The sequence below is a fragment of the Rhea americana genome, unplaced genomic scaffold (assembly GCF_003343005.1).
Source record: "Rhea americana isolate MKP2758 unplaced genomic scaffold, rheAme1 scaffold_32, whole genome shotgun sequence".
In the NCBI taxonomy this organism is placed as follows: domain Eukaryota; kingdom Metazoa; phylum Chordata; class Aves; order Rheiformes; family Rheidae; genus Rhea; species Rhea americana.
In genome coordinates, this window is record NW_028186446.1 from 391,122 (window position 1) to 414,406 (window position 23,285).

General features: G+C 38.5%; 1 protein-coding gene across 1 annotated transcript in view; it reads left to right on the forward strand.

Moving 5' to 3' along the window:
• FAM171A1 (family with sequence similarity 171 member A1) overlaps nt 1–22,917 on the forward strand; it is a 141,921-nt gene extending 119,004 nt beyond the window's left edge. The window contains exons 5-8 of the mRNA XM_085310560.1: nt 3,772–3,948; nt 17,884–18,000; nt 20,486–20,600; nt 21,116–22,917. Coding sequence (XP_085166686.1) covers nt 3,772–3,948; nt 17,884–18,000; nt 20,486–20,600; nt 21,116–22,808 — 2,102 coding nt within the window. The 3' untranslated portion in view covers nt 22,809–22,917. The remainder of the gene's footprint in view (nt 1–3,771; nt 3,949–17,883; nt 18,001–20,485; nt 20,601–21,115) is intronic.
• The last annotated feature ends 368 nt before the right edge of the window (nt 22,918–23,285 follow it).

Consider the following 23,285-nt stretch of genomic DNA (forward strand, 5'->3'; position numbering starts at 1 on the left):
CAGCTTCCTACAAATCAGAGCACCTGATTTCCTGATCTTCTGTATGCTGGTATGTGCAGACTGTGATGGGAGCTTTCCTATTTGAGCAGAGGAGTGCTGGATTTGACCTTTATTGACACAAAAGACTGAAACAACCCAAAAAGAAATGGAGTTTAAGGCTGAGAACGAGCCTTTTTTCTGAATACTGTAGTATTCTGCACAGTATAATATAGTGTATGAATATAGTGTATTCATATRTGCACTATATATGGATGTAATGTCATCTGTTTTAAGTAGAAGTTTGTCCTGGTGTGGAAACACTAAATTCCTAAACTTGGATAGACTTCCCCATTTTCTACATCTCTAAGTGACTTGGCAAAGATTTCACCTGAAAAACTTTGTGAAGGGGGAAAAAATGAGATCACTACCTGCTGGAGATTTTTAAATATTTCCATTCTCAAGAAAAGAGGAAAAATACTATGTACAATTTTTAGAATSCTTAAGTAAAGTAGCATTAATTTGCATGGGAAGATGTAGATTGTGAATGCCCCCCCTTTTTTTCAGCTAGTCTTCTATTTATTTACAATTCTGTAGACTTTTGGAGCAGATCCTCCCATTTGTTTAAATATTCTCATTTTTGTGGCTAGTATTTATCCAGGGTGACTTTACAGTTGTTTTAACTAAAATGTATTTTCTTTGACTTGAAGAAATGAGTTTTCATATAATCCAAACTGGGTGTTGAAATAGTAATATGGAGCAGTGAAATTTAAGTGCATGAATCAGCCTGTACCAAACATAAAAATTCAAAGCATTTAGCAGCAATAATGATAAGCTCATCTAATGTTAGCTTATTGTTTGTATTAACAGCCARCTAGTGAGCATTAGGATGGTTTTACAGAATCTTATCCTTTTAACCAAACTAAACAAAACTTCTGTAGTCTGCAGTAATGGACTAAGCTCGCTAATAATCGTTATTCCTGATGGTTTTGTAGGCTGTTTGCTTCTTTACAAAGAGTCAAGTCTAAGTTACAGTGAATTTTCTCCTGATTTTTCTAGAGCTTTTTACAGGTCACCAGATGTCAAAAATGGCAAGCAATAAATGAAAGCTGACATTTATTGAAGTCAACTCCCATTTACTCTGTGCATGAGCTTACCATTTTTATAGCATCTGAGAGTCTCATAAGCATTGATTTTAAATTACCTTCACAACAGAAAGGAGAAAAGTTATCTTTAGTGATCATTTATCTACCATACAATGTGGCAGACTAAAAGATTTTTCTTCTTGCCACAGGKCAGTGGATTTCAGAAATTTCTTTATCTTCTAATGTAACTTACATAGCTCAGAACTGAGTGAAGTCTCAGTGCTCCTTAAGTAAAAAAGATGCAAATGATGTTTCACCATCGAGATACTTTTTTGCRGGCTGAAAACGTATATTTACAGATACAGGGTAGATATCATGTCTTACCAAGACACTAATGAAAGCAAAATTTAAAACTTTAAATCTCTAAAAATAATCAACTAAAATATAAAACATAATTTCATTTTAGATATTAATTTTAGATTCTAGAAACATTTATGTTGTATCTTTTGAATTGGTGTGTGCCAAAACCTGACTAGGTTATGATATAATTTAGCAACAGGAATTTATTTCTCTGACATCAGCCTAAGGGAAGATTGTTTGGTATTTTATTTTGTGCTAACATTGGCAATGTATGTTGTCATTTTAAGTTAAATGCTGTTTACTTGAGTTATCATAAACATAATTACTACTCAGTGTAGCCCCACTCAAATAGAGCGCCTTTCCAAAAAATTTTCGTAATCTTCTCACACTTCAATGTTGAATGCACTTGACAGAATTCTTGCAGTGCTGTGATACCTGTCATCACTAAATTTAGAGTTTCAGGTGCAGAATAGATGGTTTAGAAGATTAGTAATGGCATGTGTGGCCTGACTGTAATAGGTCAGAAATTTTAATATAGTTCAGATCAGTGGAGATTGAAAGCTAGTTCTGTTTTGCACTTGCATGGTGGTTGATGTGAAATTAACTGGTGGTCTAAGTCTAGTGAGTTAGGGACAAGTATCAGTCTGACAGAAATTAGAGGTGTATGGGAGAGGCTGTGGACAGTCACAAATAAAGGAACCAACTCGTTCCTCGTTCTCTCTGCTTTATATTCTAAAGCTGCATGGGGATGATGCCTTGCACCATTGAAGCTGATGATAGTATAAACACCTGAGAAGAAAGGCAACCTTCCCCTACGCCCTAGCTGAATTTCCAAACTTTTTTTTTCCTGTCACCTCTGGGGCTTTTTTATATGGCCATCTTCAGAGAACCTAACTTCTCAGCACTTTCATCCCTGTGGAAGATGTGCTTCTGCCCCACAGTTCATAGTGGATCAAAGCAAACAGTGTGCGCCCAGCGTCTGTGCTTTCAGCCCCCCTCGGACTGTTGGCTTCGGTACAGTGACGGTCTCCTTGACATCTGGGAAGGATGTGGGTCAGAGCCGATGCTATAGGAGGCATTATGCAGAATTACTTGTGATTATTTATAGTGTCTTCAGTTTGGCACCTCTTACAAATGCTGTGTGTGTTTAAAATTTTTAGGAGCTTTGTCTCCCTCCTATTCCTGATTATATCTTAACTTTGGTGAGCAGACCGTCACTTAGAGACGTGGAATTTAATAAAGGCCATTCCTTGACACTTGGTCACTGTTAGGAGACATCATAAAGTTCATACTTTCCTGTTGCCTTGAGCGTAGTCATGCATCAAACACTGGCACCGAAATACTGCCTGTTTTCAGTGCCTTAATTTTAGCAGGTGGACATACCACTGTTGGGTGGGAAGGTGCTTTACAGGCAGTTTACGCTGGTGTAAGGCAATAGGATTACAGAAGGGATGGTAAGCCTCTCTGCACCAGCTGTACACACCTCTGCCTTTCCCTGTGTGCAGAGGAAGATGAGCCCCACAGCAGGATTAGCAGCTGCCAAGCCACCACTGCTGGCACAGCGAACACCCCAGGATGGCTCCTGTTAGCAGCGGTATGGATCAGTGTGAGCTCAAACCCCTTGCGAAACTGAAAGCTCAGTCTCTTCAATTTAGAGCTCAATACCTATTGCTTTGCTCTTCAGATCATCTTGGTTTTAAACAATACCTAAAGCTTTTTTTTTTTCCTTGTAAATACACCTTCCTTTTTTCTTCTCTGTCATTTGGTTAAATGGTTGAAAGGTTGTAATATTTTTGTAAATCATATTGTTGTCAAGAAGTAATGTCCATTAGCATGCAGTTTAAATGTAAAGAATGATGATTATTACCTTACATAGATTGAAAAAAGGTTGGATATCATACTAATCCATTTAGCTTGGTTTATTTCAGGGAAAGGCCAAAGGACGAATACTCCGCATTCTTACACATGGAACTATCCTTTGCAGTGCCACTGCATAGTTGGGTGTGAGCTGGTTATAACGTATACTCACACAAATAAAGGATTGTAAGAGTTTTGCTGTGTATGTCGTTGTGATACTTGTGTATATTAAGTAAAAGATGAGTGAAGGTGAGAAAATATACGCAGGACCTTTTTATAATGCCTTTTTCTTGTCTTTAGAATTTTCCAAGGTTAAGTGAAAAATGCAGACGTGTGTACAGCTTGGTTATGGTTAATCTTGTGAGATAGGGAAGATTAATATCACCTTCCCTTGAGAAATATAACGGTCCAATACTGTGATATTGAACCACATGGCTGTGTCTTAAGCGTTGGTAAAATATGTAGTCATAATATTCTTCAATTTTCTTGGCAGGTAACAGCACTAGGTATGACCTCACCCCTGTCACTGCAGTCAGTGTTCATCTTCTCAACAGTGATGGGACTCCAGTCCCCGTGAATGGCCCCATCTACGTAACAGTGCCTCTGCCAACAAACAGCAACTTGAAGCACAATGCACATGTTCCAGCATGGAGGTTTGACCAAAAATTTGGTAGGTAACATGTAATTTTGATGTCCTAGATGGCTTTTTTTGTCTGAAGTTTACAGCATTTATTGTGTCATATTAAGGTCCTTGTGTACAGAAACCTATTTTCTTTTTCTGTCTAAAAGCAGAGAAGATAATGAGTTATATTAAACAATGTGACTGGGTATATATACTTGAATAGCATTGTGTTCCACTTCTGTATCAAAAATATTGTAAATGTGACATTTTGCAAATATTAAATATTTTATGCTAAATCTAGTTTGAGAGAATTTGATTTCACCCAGAGACTGAGAAATGGTGAGACCTATCAACTGTGACATTGAATTGGAAATCTGGAAAAATGGGAACTGGTCTTGTCTTTGTAACCAGTCAGCCTTTGGTCCATCTCACATCTTTGTGGCTCAGTTTCCTGGCTCTCATTAGGAAACACAATAGTAACTTTTTTGTGAATGACTGTGAGATTGAGTAATGCTATCAGGAAGGAAAGTACATACAGATTATTAAAAAAAAAAAAAAAAAGAAGAAGAAGAAGAAGAAAGAAAAAAGTAAGCAAGCAAAATTCATGAAACATTTGAAAGGATGAGAGACTATCAACATAATCTGTTAAATGCACTCAGATTTTTTAAATTGCAGGATGAACATTTTTTGAATGTTGGTCTGTGTAGCGGGGTTTTGTCTCTGCAAGGCAGAAGTTTTGAGGCAGTTCATGATCACATCCAGAAGCTGAATGACTAGAATGAAACAACTGTTTATGATGGAGGGGAGGGGAAGCAGAGAAGAGAGAGGTGAAGAGGGAAATAACCTTTCACTTCCTTCCTGCATCTGCTGAAACAGGTGATGTTTTTTTCAAGTATCCAAGTAGCGTTCCTCATAAAAGATTCTGTCAAATATATTAGAGGGTAAAGCCRTAGGATTTAATATAAAATAATTTTGAATATAGTCTGGAATTGAATTGTAGAGAAAGAGTATGTCGAAAGGATTTAGAGTTTCCCTTAAATGTGGAAATGGCAATTTTCTAGTGGTGCCCTAACAGTAAGTTTCACTTATATTCTTCCTGAAGCCTATTTTGATTTGTGATTCTAAAAACTGTTTTGTTTTCAYTATTTCAAAGAAAGACTGGGAAGACTGACTCACATTTACTTTCTCCCCAAGACACTGTCTATCCCTAAGCCTTCTTGTCAGCTGCCTATAGCCTGCCTCACTGCTGGCTACTCAATGCCTCACTGCTAGTATAATGTTTCTGATCTTGATTATGGCTTTCTCGTTTGTGGCCAAATTTCTGTGCCTCTGCAGTGAGGCCACAAAAGCTCTCTCCTGCTGTAGAATATGATTTTCACTGTTGCATACAAAGAGCTAGTTACCCTGTGGTGTGTGTAGTATGTATTAGTATAGATCAGTATGGGCTAATTAATCACTGATGCAGGCGTGATGCTCCCAGTCTTGAGGCAGGTTCAACCTTTTTGCTTCATGAGAAACTGATGGAGCACTTGTGATGTTGGAAGGGGAAGGCATAAGAACTGCTACACAAGTAAGGCTTTTATCAGGCCACTTAACTTCACAAAGCCATGGAGGGGAAGGTATTGATGATGTTATGCTCAGGCTTCCAGCTCACACTTGAGCTGAAGTAAACATCTTCCTGTGCAACTGAAGATGTTCAACAAAGATGCATTTAAGCCCTGGCTGCAGCATGCCAATTCTAGGAGAATTTTGGCCACATCCCAACCAGCCCAAGTTATAGCAGCCCAATATGATAAATRCAGCAGCTGCTCTATCTTGTGCAGGCTACACAAGCACCTTAAAGGCTGTCAAACCAGCCATATCTTGCTGCAGCATGATGGTACCCCGTCACCCCCACCACCACCACCATTTCTGTTGTGTTTGGACTTTGAAGGGAGGAAAATGCATGCTGGCTGAGGTGGCTTTGGCCTTTAAGAGTTTTCTTCTATGCTGGTTTCCTTAACTGGCAAATAAGTTGCTGTAACCCATTTGCACTGCCAGATCTGGGCCTTGTCAGGATTGGCCCTCCACCCTCATTGTTTTGATTTTGTCTTTCATTTCAGGAGCTGTTTTTTCAGTGCTAGTTATGCTGTGGTCTTCCCTTAATAGGTTTTCAGTGGCTTAAATTTTCACACTTGTATCTGAAAATTGAATAAATGCCAGAGATGGAGAACTAGGAATGCATTACCAGGCAATAATGGCGTGCTTCTCTCTAATGTATTAGCAGTACAGTGGGTGCTTGTTCATGCAAACCATTGTTTTTGTTCAGAATACATGTGGTTTTCATCATTACTCTGTGAAGTGCTCTAAAAGGCAGAAATACATTTCACTTTTAGCAGAGGGAGTGGAGAATGGACAGAAATATTAGAAATATGTTTTAATCCTTAGACTCTCATACATTGTTCTGAGCGCATGATGCACTAATGTAAACCCAGTTACATCTGACTGGAAATGCAGAGATTTTCATAGTTTCTACAGAAATTATGCATATTTGCATCATACATCAGCCAAAGATAATTAATGGCTTTTTAGGATGTTTACCATAAACAATCTGTATTTTCATTACCATAGTTTCTGTACTGGAGAGAGGAATGGGGACAGAACAGGAAGAAACAGCATAGTTTACTTAAGGCTGAGGGTGGCTTCATTGACACTGATGAAATCAACAGCCAGAAAAAGCAGGCTGACATCAAAATAAGACAATCTGCTCCATCTATTTTGTATTGACCCAAATAAGATGTTTCATTACAAAACAAGCTTACTACTTTGCATGCACAGCAAGCAAATTAAAGCAGTAATACCTTTTTGAATAATTAATAAAATGAACAGTAACTAACTATGCCCTGGAGAATTTTTAGGATAAATGAAAGCACCAAACCTTGTTCTTGTGTTGGAGATGCATTTCACMACTTCTTTCTGCTGCAGATCTTAGTGTTGGTAATGACAAGCACAGATGCATTAATGTTATGGAGTCATATACACTAAAATGTAACTTCATCATTCTGCGTTGTTGATGTGCTTGTATCTGACTCAGATTTCACGTAACCCTGGAGGAGCCTTTTTGTATGTGTTATGATACATACTTACAGTTTTGAACATAAGATGTTTTGGATTATCATGTTATTAGATTGATTTTATTAAACATTAGATTTTTTGGATTATAATCAGGATTGCAAACTATTTTGGTTTTTCTTTTTTTTAAACTTTATCTTGTTTCCCTCAGAATCAGAAGAAATTGAAAAACTTTTTCTTTATCCATAAACAGATGGTTGAGATCATGACTTCCTGTATATTTGCCTTGATGTCAGTAGGATTTACAGCAATATAATTAATTTCTCTGTTCTTGAACACCAGATTTCTGGCCAAGACTTATTTCTAGCTTTGTCTTCAGTCAAAAGTTCTGGAAATGAATACTACAGATCCCAGCAGAAATGAAACTTCGTACCTTCTGTATCATTTCAAGCTCCCACCAGCTGGACTGAGTAACATAGCACTTGCTCTGCTGTATTCTCCTCAGTCCCCACTTGAATTCTTTATGTTAAGGTGCCTATTTTTCATACAATTCAGTGAGCAAAACTGTAAGACCAACATTCTTCATTTTAAGTTCTCAGTTTGTACTGCATGGTATAGAAGCATAATGTGGCATCTGGACTTCTAGATACATATCTAGAGTTGTATGTAGGTTTTCACTAAACCTACAGATATAACCAAATATGCCAGAGAGCATAATACGGAATTTGGGAATTATTCTTTAGTGACAGAATACGTTCATTAGTTTGTTAATCCCAGCAAGTAACAGGCAAATATTTTGAACTCCGCTTTCCACATTCTTTGTCAAAGGACACTGGAGCGAAAGGGTTAAACCCTCACCCTTTCTCTCCTCACTCCTTAAAATATGTTCCCTGTTGTGCACTAATGTATAAATGAAGCAAAACATGGTTCAGACTACTATTTCTCTGTTCTTCATCTTCCCTGAACACTTGGTGTACATCTTGAACATGACCTTACTGTCTTTAAATTACTAGCTTCTTTGCAGAGGAGGCTGTTTTCCCCAGTGACTATAATCTCAACTATGTGTTAATGTAAAGCAATGGAAGAATAGAGAAATGATGACTATCTTGGGGAACTCCTCTTGCGGCTTACGAAGAACGCTATATGTGCTTGTGCTTAGCTTGGTCAATGCTTTCTGTCTGCATTTAATGCCATAATAGAGGTCTAAATACATTTGAAAATATGGTACTTTTCTTCTTCTGAGTGACAGCCTGCCCTCAGTGGCAAAATTTTTGGGAGGGGTTTTTTGGGTTTGTGGGTTTTTTTGGTAAGGTCAGAGTTTCCTACTTGTTTATTCTTCAGCAAAATGAAGATGGCTTGTGAAAGTCTCTGATCAAACCTCTCTCATAGTAGCAGTGGTAATTCAGCCAAAGGCTTATATTTTCATAGTTTTTTTAAAAAAAATCCTTTTTGTTGTGAATGTAGTTAACTTGTAGGTGCCACCACCTTCATGCAGGGTATGACAGACAAAATAATTACTTAGCAGAAAAAAAAAAGGGCGTTTCATTGCTTGGATGGAATCTCTGCTGTGTATGCATATGTGTCTGTGAGCTTGGGATAGATGAAGTGCATTTGGACTACATACAGCTGCTTATATGATCTGTGTTTTCACAACTTCTCGGTGGGTTTCACTAAGTTTGTTCTATGTGAGAAATGTACAGAACTCTGTTACTTTTACTGGCTTCTGTATTGTCCTGCGCCCCAGCAAAGGATGCATTATTTTACAAAGAAGGGCACATATGTGCAAGAAAATACATTTTCTGCCCCTAAAAGTTTGAATTTCATAAAAGCAGTATAACCAGATCCAGAACATTTGGTTCTAGGTCAGATTTATTTTCAGATTGCCAGGAGAAAACCAAGCTTCCACAAAGTTCACAGTTACACAATTTCTGTAGTTTACAAGCTCTTTGACAACTTGATTTTAACTTTTTATCTCAACTGTCAAGGTTAAATTATTCATAAAAGATTGAATAACACTAAGGAATACAGATTCTTAACTAATTCTTTCAAAGAATTCTGCATTTTGTGTGTTGCCATAGAAATGGCAGCTACCAAACCCAGCTTTTTATCATGTACGATGCCTACATAATAGGTGCAGATATAATTGCAGCATAATAGACAGATCTCAGCTTTGAAAGAAAAAACAGCTCTTTCTCTGATGCTTCACATTGTAGCTCACTGAGGTATGTTCTCACTTACATGATTGCTTTGGAGAGGGGCAGTGGATCACAAGAGGCGTTTGTTGCTTGTTTATCAACATGTACATTGTTTTTAAAGCAGATGTGGTTTTCAAATGTGTAAGTGATGTCAGTGGATTCTTTGACCCTCTCCCCACCTTCTCCCCCGGGTACCATCTGAGCTGCATGAGTGGTGGCTGGAGGAATTTGTGGCACAGCAGATGAGGTTTTTTTTTAAAAAAAAACACACACACAAATGGTATGGCATTATGCTCAGATTAAGAGGACACCAAAGGAATCGAGTTGGTGTCAAAATGTGGTCATAATGCACAAATAATCTACTTCCTTGACACAAAATGGTAGAACTTGAAACAAATAACATCTCRCCTGGGAACACTGATTTTAATAATGGACTATACATTGTATCCTGTGACTGGCACTGTAGCTCCACCCGCCAAAACCCCTAGAAGAGGGGAAGGGATGGACGCTGGAATTTGGGAAGTGGAGAAAGGATTATTGTGTTTCTTATGACTGCTGGAGTTGAAGAGCAATCAGAGATGGTGGCAGTAGAAGCGGGAGTGCAGAGAGCAGGAGGATGCATCTCATTAGCTCAATGTAGAAGAAGAGGAGGGTCAAGTGTGAAGTGTCCGGGTGGGGCTGGAAGAAGCTGAGRAAGACCTCGGGCAGCCTTCCTCTGCAGCCTTGGGGAGATAGATCAAGTCACGTTGTGCTTCTGGCTACCACTTCCAGCTTGAAAAATAGTAACTGAATGTCAGTGTGATGGAAGMCCAAATGAAGTAAAGGGCATAAAGTGTTTTTAATTTTTTCATGGCTTTTATTTATATATTACTTGTTCGAGTAATTTTGTCAGTAACAGACAATGTGATTAATAATGTGATAAAGTGAGTATTAAAGGCAGTATCTTTCATGTACACCAGTGACCAGGAATAGTGGAGCAGAAAGCATAACTAAGCTTTCCCATTTGAAATACAATTACTGGTTTATGTATGGAAGTCATTTTCTTTAATAAGTCTCTTCTGTTCTGGCATTTGGAAAGGAAATGCTGAGGGGACCAAAACAATGAAAGCAGTTTTCTCCACAGTCTACCCTGCCTTCTGCCCAGACATTATTAAAATTATTAAATAATGAAAATTGACATATTCTTCTATTAAATATTTAGCATGTAATCTAAGGGAAAATTGAGTAGAGGTGAGAAAATCTACCAAGCTTCTCAGACAATAGTAATAAATTGAACTGTTAGATTTCTTCTTGCAAAAATCTTCTAGATACTATGTTAAAAGTGTGTGTTTTCCAGCACACCAAATAATGACGGTACTGCTGCACGAGTAGCAGGATTTAAGCGTGGAAGGCTTGTATAACAAATACTGTAAGAGTGGAAGAATAATGAAGGCATGAGCTCAGAGTAGGGACATTTATTTTTTTTGATGTTGCTTAGCAACTCCAAAAACAAAATTGCAATATTAACTTAAATGCTAAGAATTTTTAAACCCCTGTGTATTAGGGGGTGGAGAGGAGAGGAAAATAATGTCTATTGATAGTCAAGAAGGAATTTTGCAACTTCCTATTTCCGTGGCTTTTAGCTTTTCAGAGAATAAATACAATTAAAACCAAAACCCAATCCTTCTGGAGTAAAACTTGGATCCTGATGCAGATTAGGGGTGATTTTCTCTTTGGAAAAAAAAATCTAATAAGCAGTTTTCAGTAGGTGGAATGAAAAGGTACAATTTATATATGCTGGAACGTACTTGAACGCAGTATTTTCACAAACTTGCCCTTCATTAACTCTCTGTAAGAACATTGCCATTTGAATTGTCTAGATCAATTACTGCTAGAAACGCTGCTAGTGCATCCTGAATATCCTTTGCTGTCCCAGCCTCTATCTGATAATAACCTACCTCATTCCTTTTGACACRTATATCTCCATTTAACTGTGAATCTTTGCTTAAGCAGTGCAATGTAAGRCATCATACACATTATAGAAGAGATCTGTGCTGAAGGAAAGCCACTTCTTATTAAGAAATGTTTATTTAAACATCTGTGCTATTAAATAGTAGTGTTAAAAGCATCTTTCTTTCCAAAAGTCTTCTGTTCAGAGAAGATAATCTTGTGAATAAAAATAAATTCATATAATGGGATTATGCTTAATTTGCTCTCAGGCTAATTGAATCCTCTTATTTGTCAAACCTATTGGAACCAAATCATTTGTGCTGTAAGTAGCACAATTTTGCTTCCCTGCTCGGTGGCTTTCAGTGTGATTGGATGATCTTATCACCAGTTGTTTAAAAGAAGCAAATGATATTTTGTAAATAGAGGAGTTTCCTACCAAAAACTCGTATGTAAAAGTAACTTGGGAAAAAAACATAGCTATCTTAAATTTGAATGCTTGTGTTATTTAGACTTTAGGATTGTTCTTAGAGGAAGCTGCTAGCTACAGCACATGCTTCTGACAGTCATTCACCAGAGTTGTTTTGATCAGTGATAGGAAGAGTACATAGTCCAAGAAAGCAGAAGGGACTGCCATGGTAAAGATTTGGGAGCCTCTGAAATGGTCAACTGATAAAATTTAGCATGAAGTAAGCACTCGAATATGCCCGCCTAGAGGGTGAGTTCTGTGCTTGGATGCTGATCTGCAGACTCCCACTGAAGTCAGTAGACACAGCTTAGAATGGCATTTGTCTCCTTTATTCTTCATTTTAGTAGGAACCACATGTTTCCTACCTAGAGCAGATGGCCTTGTGTGGCAGTTCTGCCTGAATTAAGCGCAGTCCAGCGTCACACAAGCCAATAGGAAGTTTGCCATTGACTTCAGTAGGAGGTTGTCAGCAGGCATGGTCACACACGTGGAAAACAGGGAGGCTTACGTTTCCCTGCATTGCACTGCAGATTAATCTAGGATCTAGCTTTATATGAAAGCAGTGTCATATTCAGAGGCATCACGGATCTAGACTGCAAAAGCAGGGCCATTATTGCCGTCTGGATCCAACAAGCTGTCACACTGAATGGTGTCTTTTGACATCGAGACAACAGCTCTTTTATGGGCAGACTGGCCATACACGCAATGCCTTGTTTGTGCAGGGAAATAGTCTAGAACTGCTTTTCTATAATGGCTTTTCTGCAATAGTCACCCATTTGGACACCCTCCTTGCCGAAATTGCCATTTTTCAATCTGATTTGGAAGTAAGCAAAATTAAATCACAAAAACAGCACTTCTAGTGCAGAAATGTGTGTAGAAATGGAGAGTTTTGCTGTTTAAACTCACTCATCAAAATTCCTTCTTGCTCACATTGGCAAGTCCTAAAAGATGCCRGAGATAAATAAGCATTCTCATCAAAAACAAAGTTATGGCAAAGTAATAAGGTGCTTCTCTCTAGCAGAACTTACTTCTCCTGCTCTGCTGAAGTCTTTAGCTTGTGTCTGGTATTTGGATATTTCTCAGTCAGTTGAAGCTCAGCTTTCTTTATCTGATTACTTTTTGATTAATATTTCTATTAAAGTACTCATTTTTTTTATATACTTTGCAGTGTTAACARTAGTTGTTTTCTTATCCTGCTTTTAAGTGTATGAAGGAGGGCTGGGCAGTTGTTTTTTAAACTTCAAGAAGATATTTGTTAAATGACAGCATTTATTAAAAAAAAAAAAAGTATCACTAAATATTTTTTGGTGAGGAAAGAGTTAAACTCCTAGGTTCTCCCCCTACCATTAGTTTGAGCCAAGAGACAGCTTCCCTGACTTGAATCCTGGATCAGCATGTTGGCTCCACTGAGCAGTAATAAAGGAAAAAGAGGAAGAGAAATGTAAAAACGATCTATAAGCAAGAATGTCTCTATATATAGAATTTTTCCATGAAGCACCAGACACTCTTTATGAATTGATGGCAAATTGGCCCAAATCATGCTGTGCTGACAAACTATACTGAACTTGCTGTTTCTGCTCCAAAGAAGCATTGGTGTGTTTTCTCTGCAACTACGGAACCAATCTTGAACAAAAATGATCAGTTCCATTTCATCCAATCTTTGTACTGCTTTTTGTTTATACTCTTGTTTATATTTTGTTACTTCTTTTTTTTTACCCTGTAAAACTCAATAAGCAGTGAAGCTAGTTGGCTGTGCTGACTTGTGGGAGAAGGGAAATGGATGGATAGAGAAGTTTGGATAATAATGAATTAAATTATCCTAACACTCAGCCATGCAGGGAGATAAGACTTCCCTTCCCTCCTGAGTCCTTTTGCTTGGTTCTCCTGCAATTGTAATCCTGCTGGCGCAGAAGAAATCAGGACTGTTGCCCTTAACGCCATCTGCAAGCTAGTGGATGGGAAAGGGCAGGAAGTGMAAGATTTTTATTCACTACCTCCATCCTTGTTCACAGGAGGAAATATGTGGGGAMCCAAAAGGTAGTAAATTGCAACTTCGGAAAAGGAAAGCATCTTATTTCCCATTGCAAGGAAAAGTCTGGGATGGGATAGGAAATCCATTCTCAAAGCTGGACAGCTATGCTCTTCTCCTTACTCAATGTAGTTTGAAAGGCTAAGACTAAAGCTAGTAAGTACAGTGTGATTGATTTTTGCTTGGTATAAGCTCTGGCATTAGTTATTTCCTGCAAGATATTGCCCATAGGATGCTATAAGAACACTRCTTGGTGTTCAGTGGTAGTTAAAAAGTGATATTAGAACCAGGATATTAGAACCTATAAAGATGAAATGGAAGAGAGAACTGGAAATGCTCTGATGGACTTGCAGATACTGATGGCACATCAATTCCTCATAATACCTTGGTTGGTTTTGGCTATCTGATCTCAGGAGGAACAAACAGGACTTCGTGCTTCRACTGTTTCCACTCAGACCTGATTTGCTGCTGTTGTGAAGGATGGAGTTCTCCATTTTCTCCCACCATCTGAGGAGATACTCAGTTTTGTCAGTGAACTTTAAGAGATGGCAGAAATAGAGGGGAGGTTTTCAGCAAACTCTTGGACCAAGAAGGGGTCAGAAAAGGTACTCAGTGAGATTGTTTACCCGTGGTTCTCAGGAACCCACGCTTAGCAATGCCCTGGTGAAGCAACTGGTGTTCTTTGTGAACACAGAGCCATTTAAAAAGCAATTCTTTTGTAGCTGTCATCACATACTAATGTGTGGGGTATGGACTTTCTCATGCTTAACAGAGAAGCATTGTAAGTCTGGTCTGATGATGTCCAGTACCAGTTACATTATCTGGTGTGTTTTTAAAACTCTTAACTGTCCATTGCAGAGAGAGGAATACCATTTTTTCCCTATTGTTACACCAAACAATAATTTTTCTGGAGTATATCCAGTGGTTAGCAAAAACGGGTTACCTAAATGAGCAGAAGACAAGCATGAAGCCCGACTGACCGTGTGCGGTAGACTGTATTGTTGTTTCCATTGCAAATACAGGAATTTCTTTTGTTGGTAAAACATGAGCAATCTGAGCTGCTGCTTGTTTGGCAGGATGGCAGCTGAGCTCTGCTCACTGCGATAAGAGTGCAGCCTCTGTTAGCTTCTTGATCGCTGCCTTATGCAAGCACAGTATTATTGAGCAAAAGGCTTTAAAGGGGCATTACAAGGATTCTGTTCATTAGAATGCAATGTAAAGTGAATAAAGCAAGCTGGACACAAGTTCCCCCTAGTGAGGAAATCAATAATAACTTCTGCTCAAAGAGGTAACTACAAAAACAGCCTGGAAAGATAATGAACCTTGCTACATTACACACATACCTGTGTGTGTGTGAGAGGGGGAGAGAGAGAGAGAGAGAGAGAGAATTTAAGGGCTTAAGAGACTGAAAAGGAGGTACGGGAGGCACAGAGGATTCATCACCCAGACCCTTCCTTGTTGTTAACATGTTTTTACATCTCTATCAGTCTTAAGTTCTGTTTCACACAGCTGCATATTTAAGTAGTTGATGTGTAATCCTGCTTGTCTGAAGCAGCTGTTTTCTCAGGCCTAGCATCTTGCTCCGCAGATCTTGCAGAAGGATATTGTGACGTTTAGGCTTAAAGGAGTTTTCTCATCAAATGGCGCTTTAGGCACAGCGTAGAACAGAAGCAGTCTTTGACATTATGGACTATTTTTTTCAACTTGTCATTCAGGGCTGTTGGATTGACACATTCCTCAAAAGTGCGTTGGCATAAAATCAGAAGGGAAGGTGGCTGACTTTGGTGAAGGAAATGAATCTTCTTTGCCTTGTTTTTCCAAAAACTTCATGTGTAGCTGTGGGCAATTGAGTTCAGTCTCTTTTTTTTTCTTGATAGTGCTTCCTTAAATTAGGTAAGCTAATGGCTATATTGAGGTGTTCTGATACAACATTTGTGGATGTCATATAAGCAAATCTGTGTACACATATTTTGATTTCTCTAGTACTGTGAATCAAAATTACTTGTCTAATCTGACTCTATGGAATAACATGAAATAACCTGTTAAGAAATAATATAGTAGGCAACTGTATACTGACTCTACTTGGAAGCAGAAAATGATGTCAGTAATTCCTTTCCTGTGTTGCCCACAAGTTCAGTTTAGCCTCGAATACATTGTATGCCAAGGTATTTACCTGTATTTAGAAGTTCTCCCTCGTATATATTTTTGTAACAACCTTTCACTATATTCAGATGCCTAATTATTAGCCAAAATGGTGGGTCTTAAGGGCGTACTTTCATAGGGAAAAACACAAGTAAAGAAGAAATAAATATTAAGAAAAGGTATTCTCATATGTAGTGGGTTTGCACAGATGGATAATTTAAGAAACACTGAAGAAATCATCAGRATCTCAGTAGTAGTAAAAAAAAAATCTCTCAAGTGTGTGCTGCACTCATTGCTAAGTGTACACTTTATCTCATCCTTGAAGTTTTTAGCAACATCTGAAGAAAAAAAGGTAACTTTTCAGAAATTATGCACAGGAGACTATTTAAAGGAAAAGAAATTACAAGTACAAGGTGCATTTTTTCTTTAAAGTGAGCATTTGAAGCTCAGTAAGGTAAATGCAACATTCCTTCTTCCTCTTGGACAGAAATRCAGAGCTGCTCTTCAGAAATGCAAAGGGGTTTATCTCGGCTCTATACAGAGATTAGCTGTGTTGGCAGTCGCACTGAGGTGTTTGAGGAACCTCCTCCTTCAGGCTTCCTTAATTCTTTGCCTGCTACGACACCCACTGGTGATGCCACAGGAGAACTGCCGCTCTAGGAGATGCCTTTTGGTGTCCAGGTGCAGTCTCCCAACCACTGCTGTTGGCACACAGGTCCACCAAGGGGCTCTTGCTGCCTCCTGTTTCCTCGAAGCTGGACTGGCATAGCGGTTCACACAGCCCTGGGAGCCCCACCGGGGAACTGAGCTGGGCTACAAACAGCCCACAACACAAAAAAAGAGGTATTTTTTTTACCTACACCATTGCATGCCCTGGTGTGTTGCATGGCTCCATAAGCAGTTGCCCTGGCACGACTGAAGAGTCCATGCAAAAGCAGCAAGGTGGAAGCAGGAGAAGGAAAGAGATTTAGTTGGTATTTGTGTTTCGGGTATGTTTGTTGCAGCTTTAAAGATTTYCCTCAAAATGTTCAAGGCTGAAAGGCACTGGCTGGAATTTTTCTTTCAAAAGCCATTTGGTTTTCTACATGTGCCCATATATAGCTACCATTACGCATATTCATGTGCTTTCTTGTTTAGAAATAAACTGTTACCTGTGTTCTGATCATTTAATTTTCAGATGTCCATGGTATAGCAATCCTGTGTTTCTTTCAAAGAGAATAAAGATGAGAGCAGTATACAAACCRTATTGGCTAGTCAATGTATCAGAAACTAAGGTGGGGGTTTTTTTCCTACAGCCCCAGAATCAGGGGTCTCAACGTATTACTTACCTAGTGAAGACAGAACAGCTTTCCAGTAGTACAGATTGTCCGACTACTTGAACACATGGCTTTAAGGTTGTCAGTCTTATTTATTTTGAAATTACCATTTGATAATTCTAAAAAATCTATAGTATTTCATCTGAAACAGTGTTTAAAAAACTGATTATTCATTACCAGACAAACAGTATTCCCAAACCTGTACACACTCTGAATGACTTAACATTGGTGAATGACAGAGATGATGCAACTTTATGTGGGGGGTAGGTTTAGCTCAGTTGGTTAGAGCATGGTGCTAATAATGCCAACGTTGTGGGTTCAATCTGTATATGGGCCAGTTGTTTCCCTGCTGAGCAGGGAGGTTGGACTAGATGATCTCCAGAGGTCCCTTCCAACCTTACTGATTCTATGAACTTGATTTTACATCTACTGGAAATAGCATTCGTAGGCCTGTTTTCATTATGAGAAAACTAACTTTGGGAGGAAGTATTTTCTTTACTATTCTGGAAGTTGACAGCCAGTGCAGGAGACAAATATGTGATGTAAAGAACTCTCGCACACATGTGTGCATGCCTGTGTGTTTTGAGAGGTCTGATGTCTATGTATAATCAGCTTTGGAAATATCTTTCTTCAAAAAAGGGAAATCTAATAAGATGGTGATTATTTTCTGTAATTCTTCTTCAAAGCTTTACTATCTTTATTTCATTTTAAACAACCTTTTTGTATACAAAGCTTTTGAAATGGCCACAGAGATGATTGCTTGTCAGAGCCCTCAAATACCACTGTGTTTGCAGTTGTTACAGAGAGAAGTGTTGGGTATATCTGTAATGCCTTCCTACAATCTTATATTTACAGGGACATGGCTCAAGAGTAGTTTAGGCCTTGTACAGCAAGAAGGAAGTCAGTTGACTTGGACTTACATTGCACCTCAGCTGGGCTACTGGGTTGCAGCTATGTCGCCCGCTATCCCAGGTAAGATGGAATTGAATTATACTGCTATGTCCAGTATTGAGTAATTATTTATTCATATATAATGTTTATATTTTTCAGAATGACCTCATCTGAGATGCCACAGCTTGATCAATAATGGATTATTAGAAAAGAGAAATCTGAAAGTAAAGGGCTAAAATCTTTTGGGGATTGTGGGGGGAACCTTGTACTCCAAAATTGGTTTGAGTGTGTTAATCTCCAAATCATTTCAGCAGGAACCTTTTTAATGAACATGATTTGTGGTTATTGCTTTGATGCATTTAAGTCACCACTGGTTAATAGAACCATTGCTAGAAAATGAAGGGAGTCATAATATCATCGTATTAATGTTTCAGCAGGTAGAAAAATACCCACTGTGGGAGTTTCTGTACAGAAACTTATAGAGAATGCACCTAAGGTCAACATTGTCCTGAGTTGTTGGGGTTATTTCTTTTTTTAAAACACATTGCACATTTTGCCTTGATTTAGACTTTATAACATCTTTGTGACTAATTAATTTACACTGTGAATAACTTAGGGTAGAAGTTCTGGGAGGGTGTTAGTAGATTTGCATTGATAGATGAGCTTTTTAGTTGCCATTCGCAAGCATCTTATGCAACTTCAGAAAAATCACTTTGAATTAGATATGGTGTGTACKTCCGTGCCTGTTGAGGTTATTAATGTTGCAGCCAGGTCTCCCTTTTTATCTCTCTGTGGCTGGCTCAGGTTTCTTAGTATTATTCTCCAGTCAACAATAATCAGAGATACCTCTACATAAACCAGGCAACCAACYAAAAATTCCTTCTCTTAAGAGATTTTCTTCATTAGTTTTTTTGGATGGAAACCAAATACAGTAGGAATGGAAGGAAACATTCTTTCCTTGGTTGTACAGACTAAATAAAMTATATCTAACCAACGAAACACACTTTAATGTGAGGATTGTTTTCAAACTCTGCCTGTATATTCCCCCAGGTTTCTTTGTAATACGGAAAATATTTAGAGTTTTTGTTGAGTTACCTTATGCAAGCTTTTTATTTAAGATTATATTAAGTGAAACTACTGGAATATTCAGCTGACTCATTGCTGAACAGAGCTTAGATGCAGGTGCAGATCAGCATAAACTATCAATGAATTTAATGGACTCTTACCAAATAATTGTATCTTAAAAAAACCTACTGTGAGTCAAATGTTTCCAAGTCCAGCTCTGTTTCAGACTAGAAGGAAGTTATATTCACAAATTTTGGCCCTGTAGCTCTAAAGTTATCCCAAGTAGGCTAACATTCGTCCTTACTTATAGGGCAATTTCTGCTTGTGTCCTACTCTCCCTTCTTTCTGATGGCTAGATCAGCATTCCTAAAGCTGTATTACATTGGGAACCACATTTTAATGAAACACTCAAATGGTTTATCTCTTCCCCTGTTTGCTTAATGTCCTGTAGTAGCACTATCAATTATATAAAAGTAATGACTGAATAGAATGTATAAATTTTTAGATTTCCCAAGTTTCACACATTTGATGTTATTTTTAAGCAGGTTACTGGCTCTCTTCTTTTTTCATCTCCTCATTGAGTCTATTCCATTTCTTACCTCAAAGAAAAGGGGGGGGGGGGGCAAAATGAGCACTGTATTCCTAGCAGTGGTTCTACAGACCACTAAAGATACACAGATGAGGTTTTAGAAACCTCATGATGTAGAAGCTTAATGTTGCCCAAGTGTACAGGTCAGCGTTTGCTGTCCATCACAGTACATGCATGTTAYTCTGTCAGCCAATGCTGTACACCCTGCTGCCATGCAGATGAAAATCTGAGTCTGTATTTCAAAATCATGTTAAGGATATTACAAACCAACAGGGTTACACATGCATGATTGTGAACAGATACTGTCCGCATGCATGTGTTGGTATCTTGAAACATTTATGAAGCATTATTGAAATTTGGAGTTCGAACACTTTAACTAGTGGCCTGTTTTTTAAAGCTACTGAAGATCCACTTGAGTCAGTCTAGAATATGAGCACCAACACTTCTTCCACTATATCCTTATTCTATATTATTGCACTTTACATACTACTTAATGCAAAGCAACACAAATGTAGCTCATAGAGAGAGATCTAGTCACACTGCTGCTACATGCATTACAGTGCTGGAAGATGCTGTGATGGCTTTTCTCCAGTGATGAGAGATGACACATGGTGTCAGCATCAGGATCTGGAAGGCAGCATTCACTTTTGCATGCTCCCTTTGTAACTAACTGCTTTTCCACAGAGAGATCTATTTATTTGGACTTGCAGTCATGAAAATCAGCACGTTTTCTCCGCAACTCACTCCCTCTCCAGAGATGGTCAGCTCAATAGGCACCAGAGCTATAAGTGGCAGTGTTCTTCACTTAGCATCCTGATACAAGGGAAGCTGTTCCTCTCTTTGTTTAAAGTGTTGTTCCTCTTTTTGTTTTCAGATTGTCAAAGATCTAAATTCTCTTTTCTTGTCTTCCAGGTCCTGTTGTCACACATGACATTACCAGCTATCATACAATGTTTCTTTTGGCAATTTTAGGAGGGATGGCTGTCATACTTCTTGTCTTGTTGTGTCTCCTTCTGTATTATTGCAGGTAAGACTCATCATCTTAGTTACTTAGAAGAAAGCAAGCACTTGGAAAAGAAGCAAACAGGGAGATAAATTTCATGTGATGCTGGTCACATACAGCATACCTAATCCCTACTTTTGGTAGGATGGTAGTTGAAAAAATCACAGCACCTTATGATTTGCAGCTGTGTTTTCCATATAAGATGTTTTAAAACCTTCTATCAAACATAGGCTTGCAGTGGAAGATCTCTGTAATCATACCTGTTCTACACTTGCAAGTCATCTGTTCTCATCAAACATATCTCTAAAGGAATGTTAAGTCTTTATCAGCAATTGTATACTAATAAGTCATTTTATATTTGTCTCCTCTAGACATTTGCTCCAATTTATAATTGGTGCTCAAGATATTTCCTGATTGGCAGTAGCTTGTCTTTGATTCCGTCTTTGCTCTTTTAATCAGTGCTTAAACATACACTCGCTGATCTTGTTTCTGTACAACAATCATAAATATGTTATTTCTTTTGTTACCGGTTTTTATAGAAGAAAATGTTTAAAACCACGTCAGCATCATAAGAAGCTGCAACTTCCCACAGCACTGGATACTTCTAAGAAGGATCAAGCAACCTCTATGTCACATATAAATTTAATATTTTCCCGTCGTGAGTCAGAATTTCCAGGTGGGCTGTCTGTTGCTAGCAATGGACACACCGAAACCTCAGGTGCAAAGGAATTAATCAGTGCTGTCCACATGGAGATGGTATCAGCTAGTGGAGAAGCAGATATGCATACACTTATGCTCAAGCACTCATTCAGTACTTCTCAAGAGTTTAGCTCCCGAGAGGAACTGCTTTCTGAAAAGGARAAAGACAAGAGCAGAATTTCCTTGGATGACCTGACTCCCAGCGGGTCTCTAAGAAAAGACTACCACAAATCAGCAGATAGTTTTCCTTTAAAGACAAGAAAATCTACAGAAACAGCTGAAGGCTATGAGTCCCCTATCAAAGATGAGTACAGGAGAAGTTACAATGCTATGCTGTCTCAGCCTTTATTTGAAAAGCAAGAGAGAGAAATTCAAGTATCTATGAATCATATTGCTACTGGAAGTAAATACAATATTCAGGAACAAATATACCCCACACCTTCAGCCCCTGAAAAAGAACTGTTGGACTGCAGACCTACTGAATGTATGATGTCTCGTTCAGTTGATCACCTTGAACGACCAACATCTTTTCCTCGACCAGGTCAGTTAATTTGCTGCAATTCTGTTGACCAAGTTAATGATAGTGTTTACAGAAAAGTTTTGCCTGCATTGGTCATTCCAGGTCATTACATGAAATTACCAGGAGAACACCCTTATGTTAGCCAACCACTGGTTGTTCCAGCTGACCAGCAAATTGATTTAGAAAGACTTCAGGCTGAGCTTCCTAACCCTCATGCGCGGCTTTTTCCACACCCCCCACAACAGCTGCAACCCCAACAGTTAGCATCACAAACAGTATCTCAGCAACATTTGCAAGATGCAGGTGCAACTGAGTGGAGCCAACAAAATGCTTCCATGTCTGAATCTATTTCCATTCCTGCCTCACTTAATGATGCATCCCTAGCTCAAATGAATAGTGAAGTGCAGCTTCTTACAGAAAAGGCTTTGATGGAATTAGGAGGTGGGAAACCATTGCCTCATCCTCGGGCATGGTTTGTTTCTCTAGATGGACGTTCAAATGCTCATGTTAGACATTCATACATTGATCTCCAAAGAGCTGGTAGGAATGGGAGTAACGATGCCAGTTTGGACTCTGGTGTTGACATGAATGAACCAAAATCTGCCCGAAAGGGAAGAGGAGATCATCTGTCTGTGCCACAGAGTCACCCACCAGTACAGGAGCACCAGCAGAGGGAGCGGAAGGTTTCAGATAGCACAGCTTATACACAGCTTGTATATTTGGATGACATGGACCAAAGTGGGAGTGAATGTGGAACAGCAGTTTGTAGCCCAGAGGACAATGCTCTCCGATGCCTACTAGAAGGCACTAGTAAGAGAAGTGGTGTGCAGCTGCCCAGCCTGCAGGAGGAAACAAGAACTGTGGAAACCAAACCAGAGCCATTAACTAGTCCTGAACATGGAACATCTGTTCAAGATGATGATGAGGATGAGGAAGATGACCAAGGTGAAGATAAGAAGAGTCCTTGGCAGAAACGAGAGGAAAGACCATTAATGACGTTCAATCTAAAGTGAGCTATTGTGAAAATCCACCATTCAGTGGAGTATTAAATTGCCAAATATTCTTTCTGTGGAAGTGCTTGATTTTTTTTTTTTTTTTTTTTTTTTTTCGGGAAAAAAAAAAAAAATATTTTTTTTTTTTTTTTTTTTTTTGTGGAGAAAAAAGAGAAAAACAAACTGTGGTGAGCAACTTTTGAAAGAACTTAAATGCATTACTGTGTAAATGTTAGAAAAGAATTAAAATCATTCCTCTGATTTAACGGCTGCCTCCAGTGAGATAGCTGAACAAAGAGCGTGATTGTTATTCCATATACTTGATATTGGTCATCCAGGATGTTAAAAATACTGACAAATTGTTTTGGTTGGTTTATGACCTCAATCTCCTTATGAATGGGAGCTGGTAAAACTGTTGTTATGTAGGCTAATTTTATGTTGATAATGCTACTGAAAGAGTATCTTAAAAACAAGAGTTTGACACATGGTGTCCAAAAT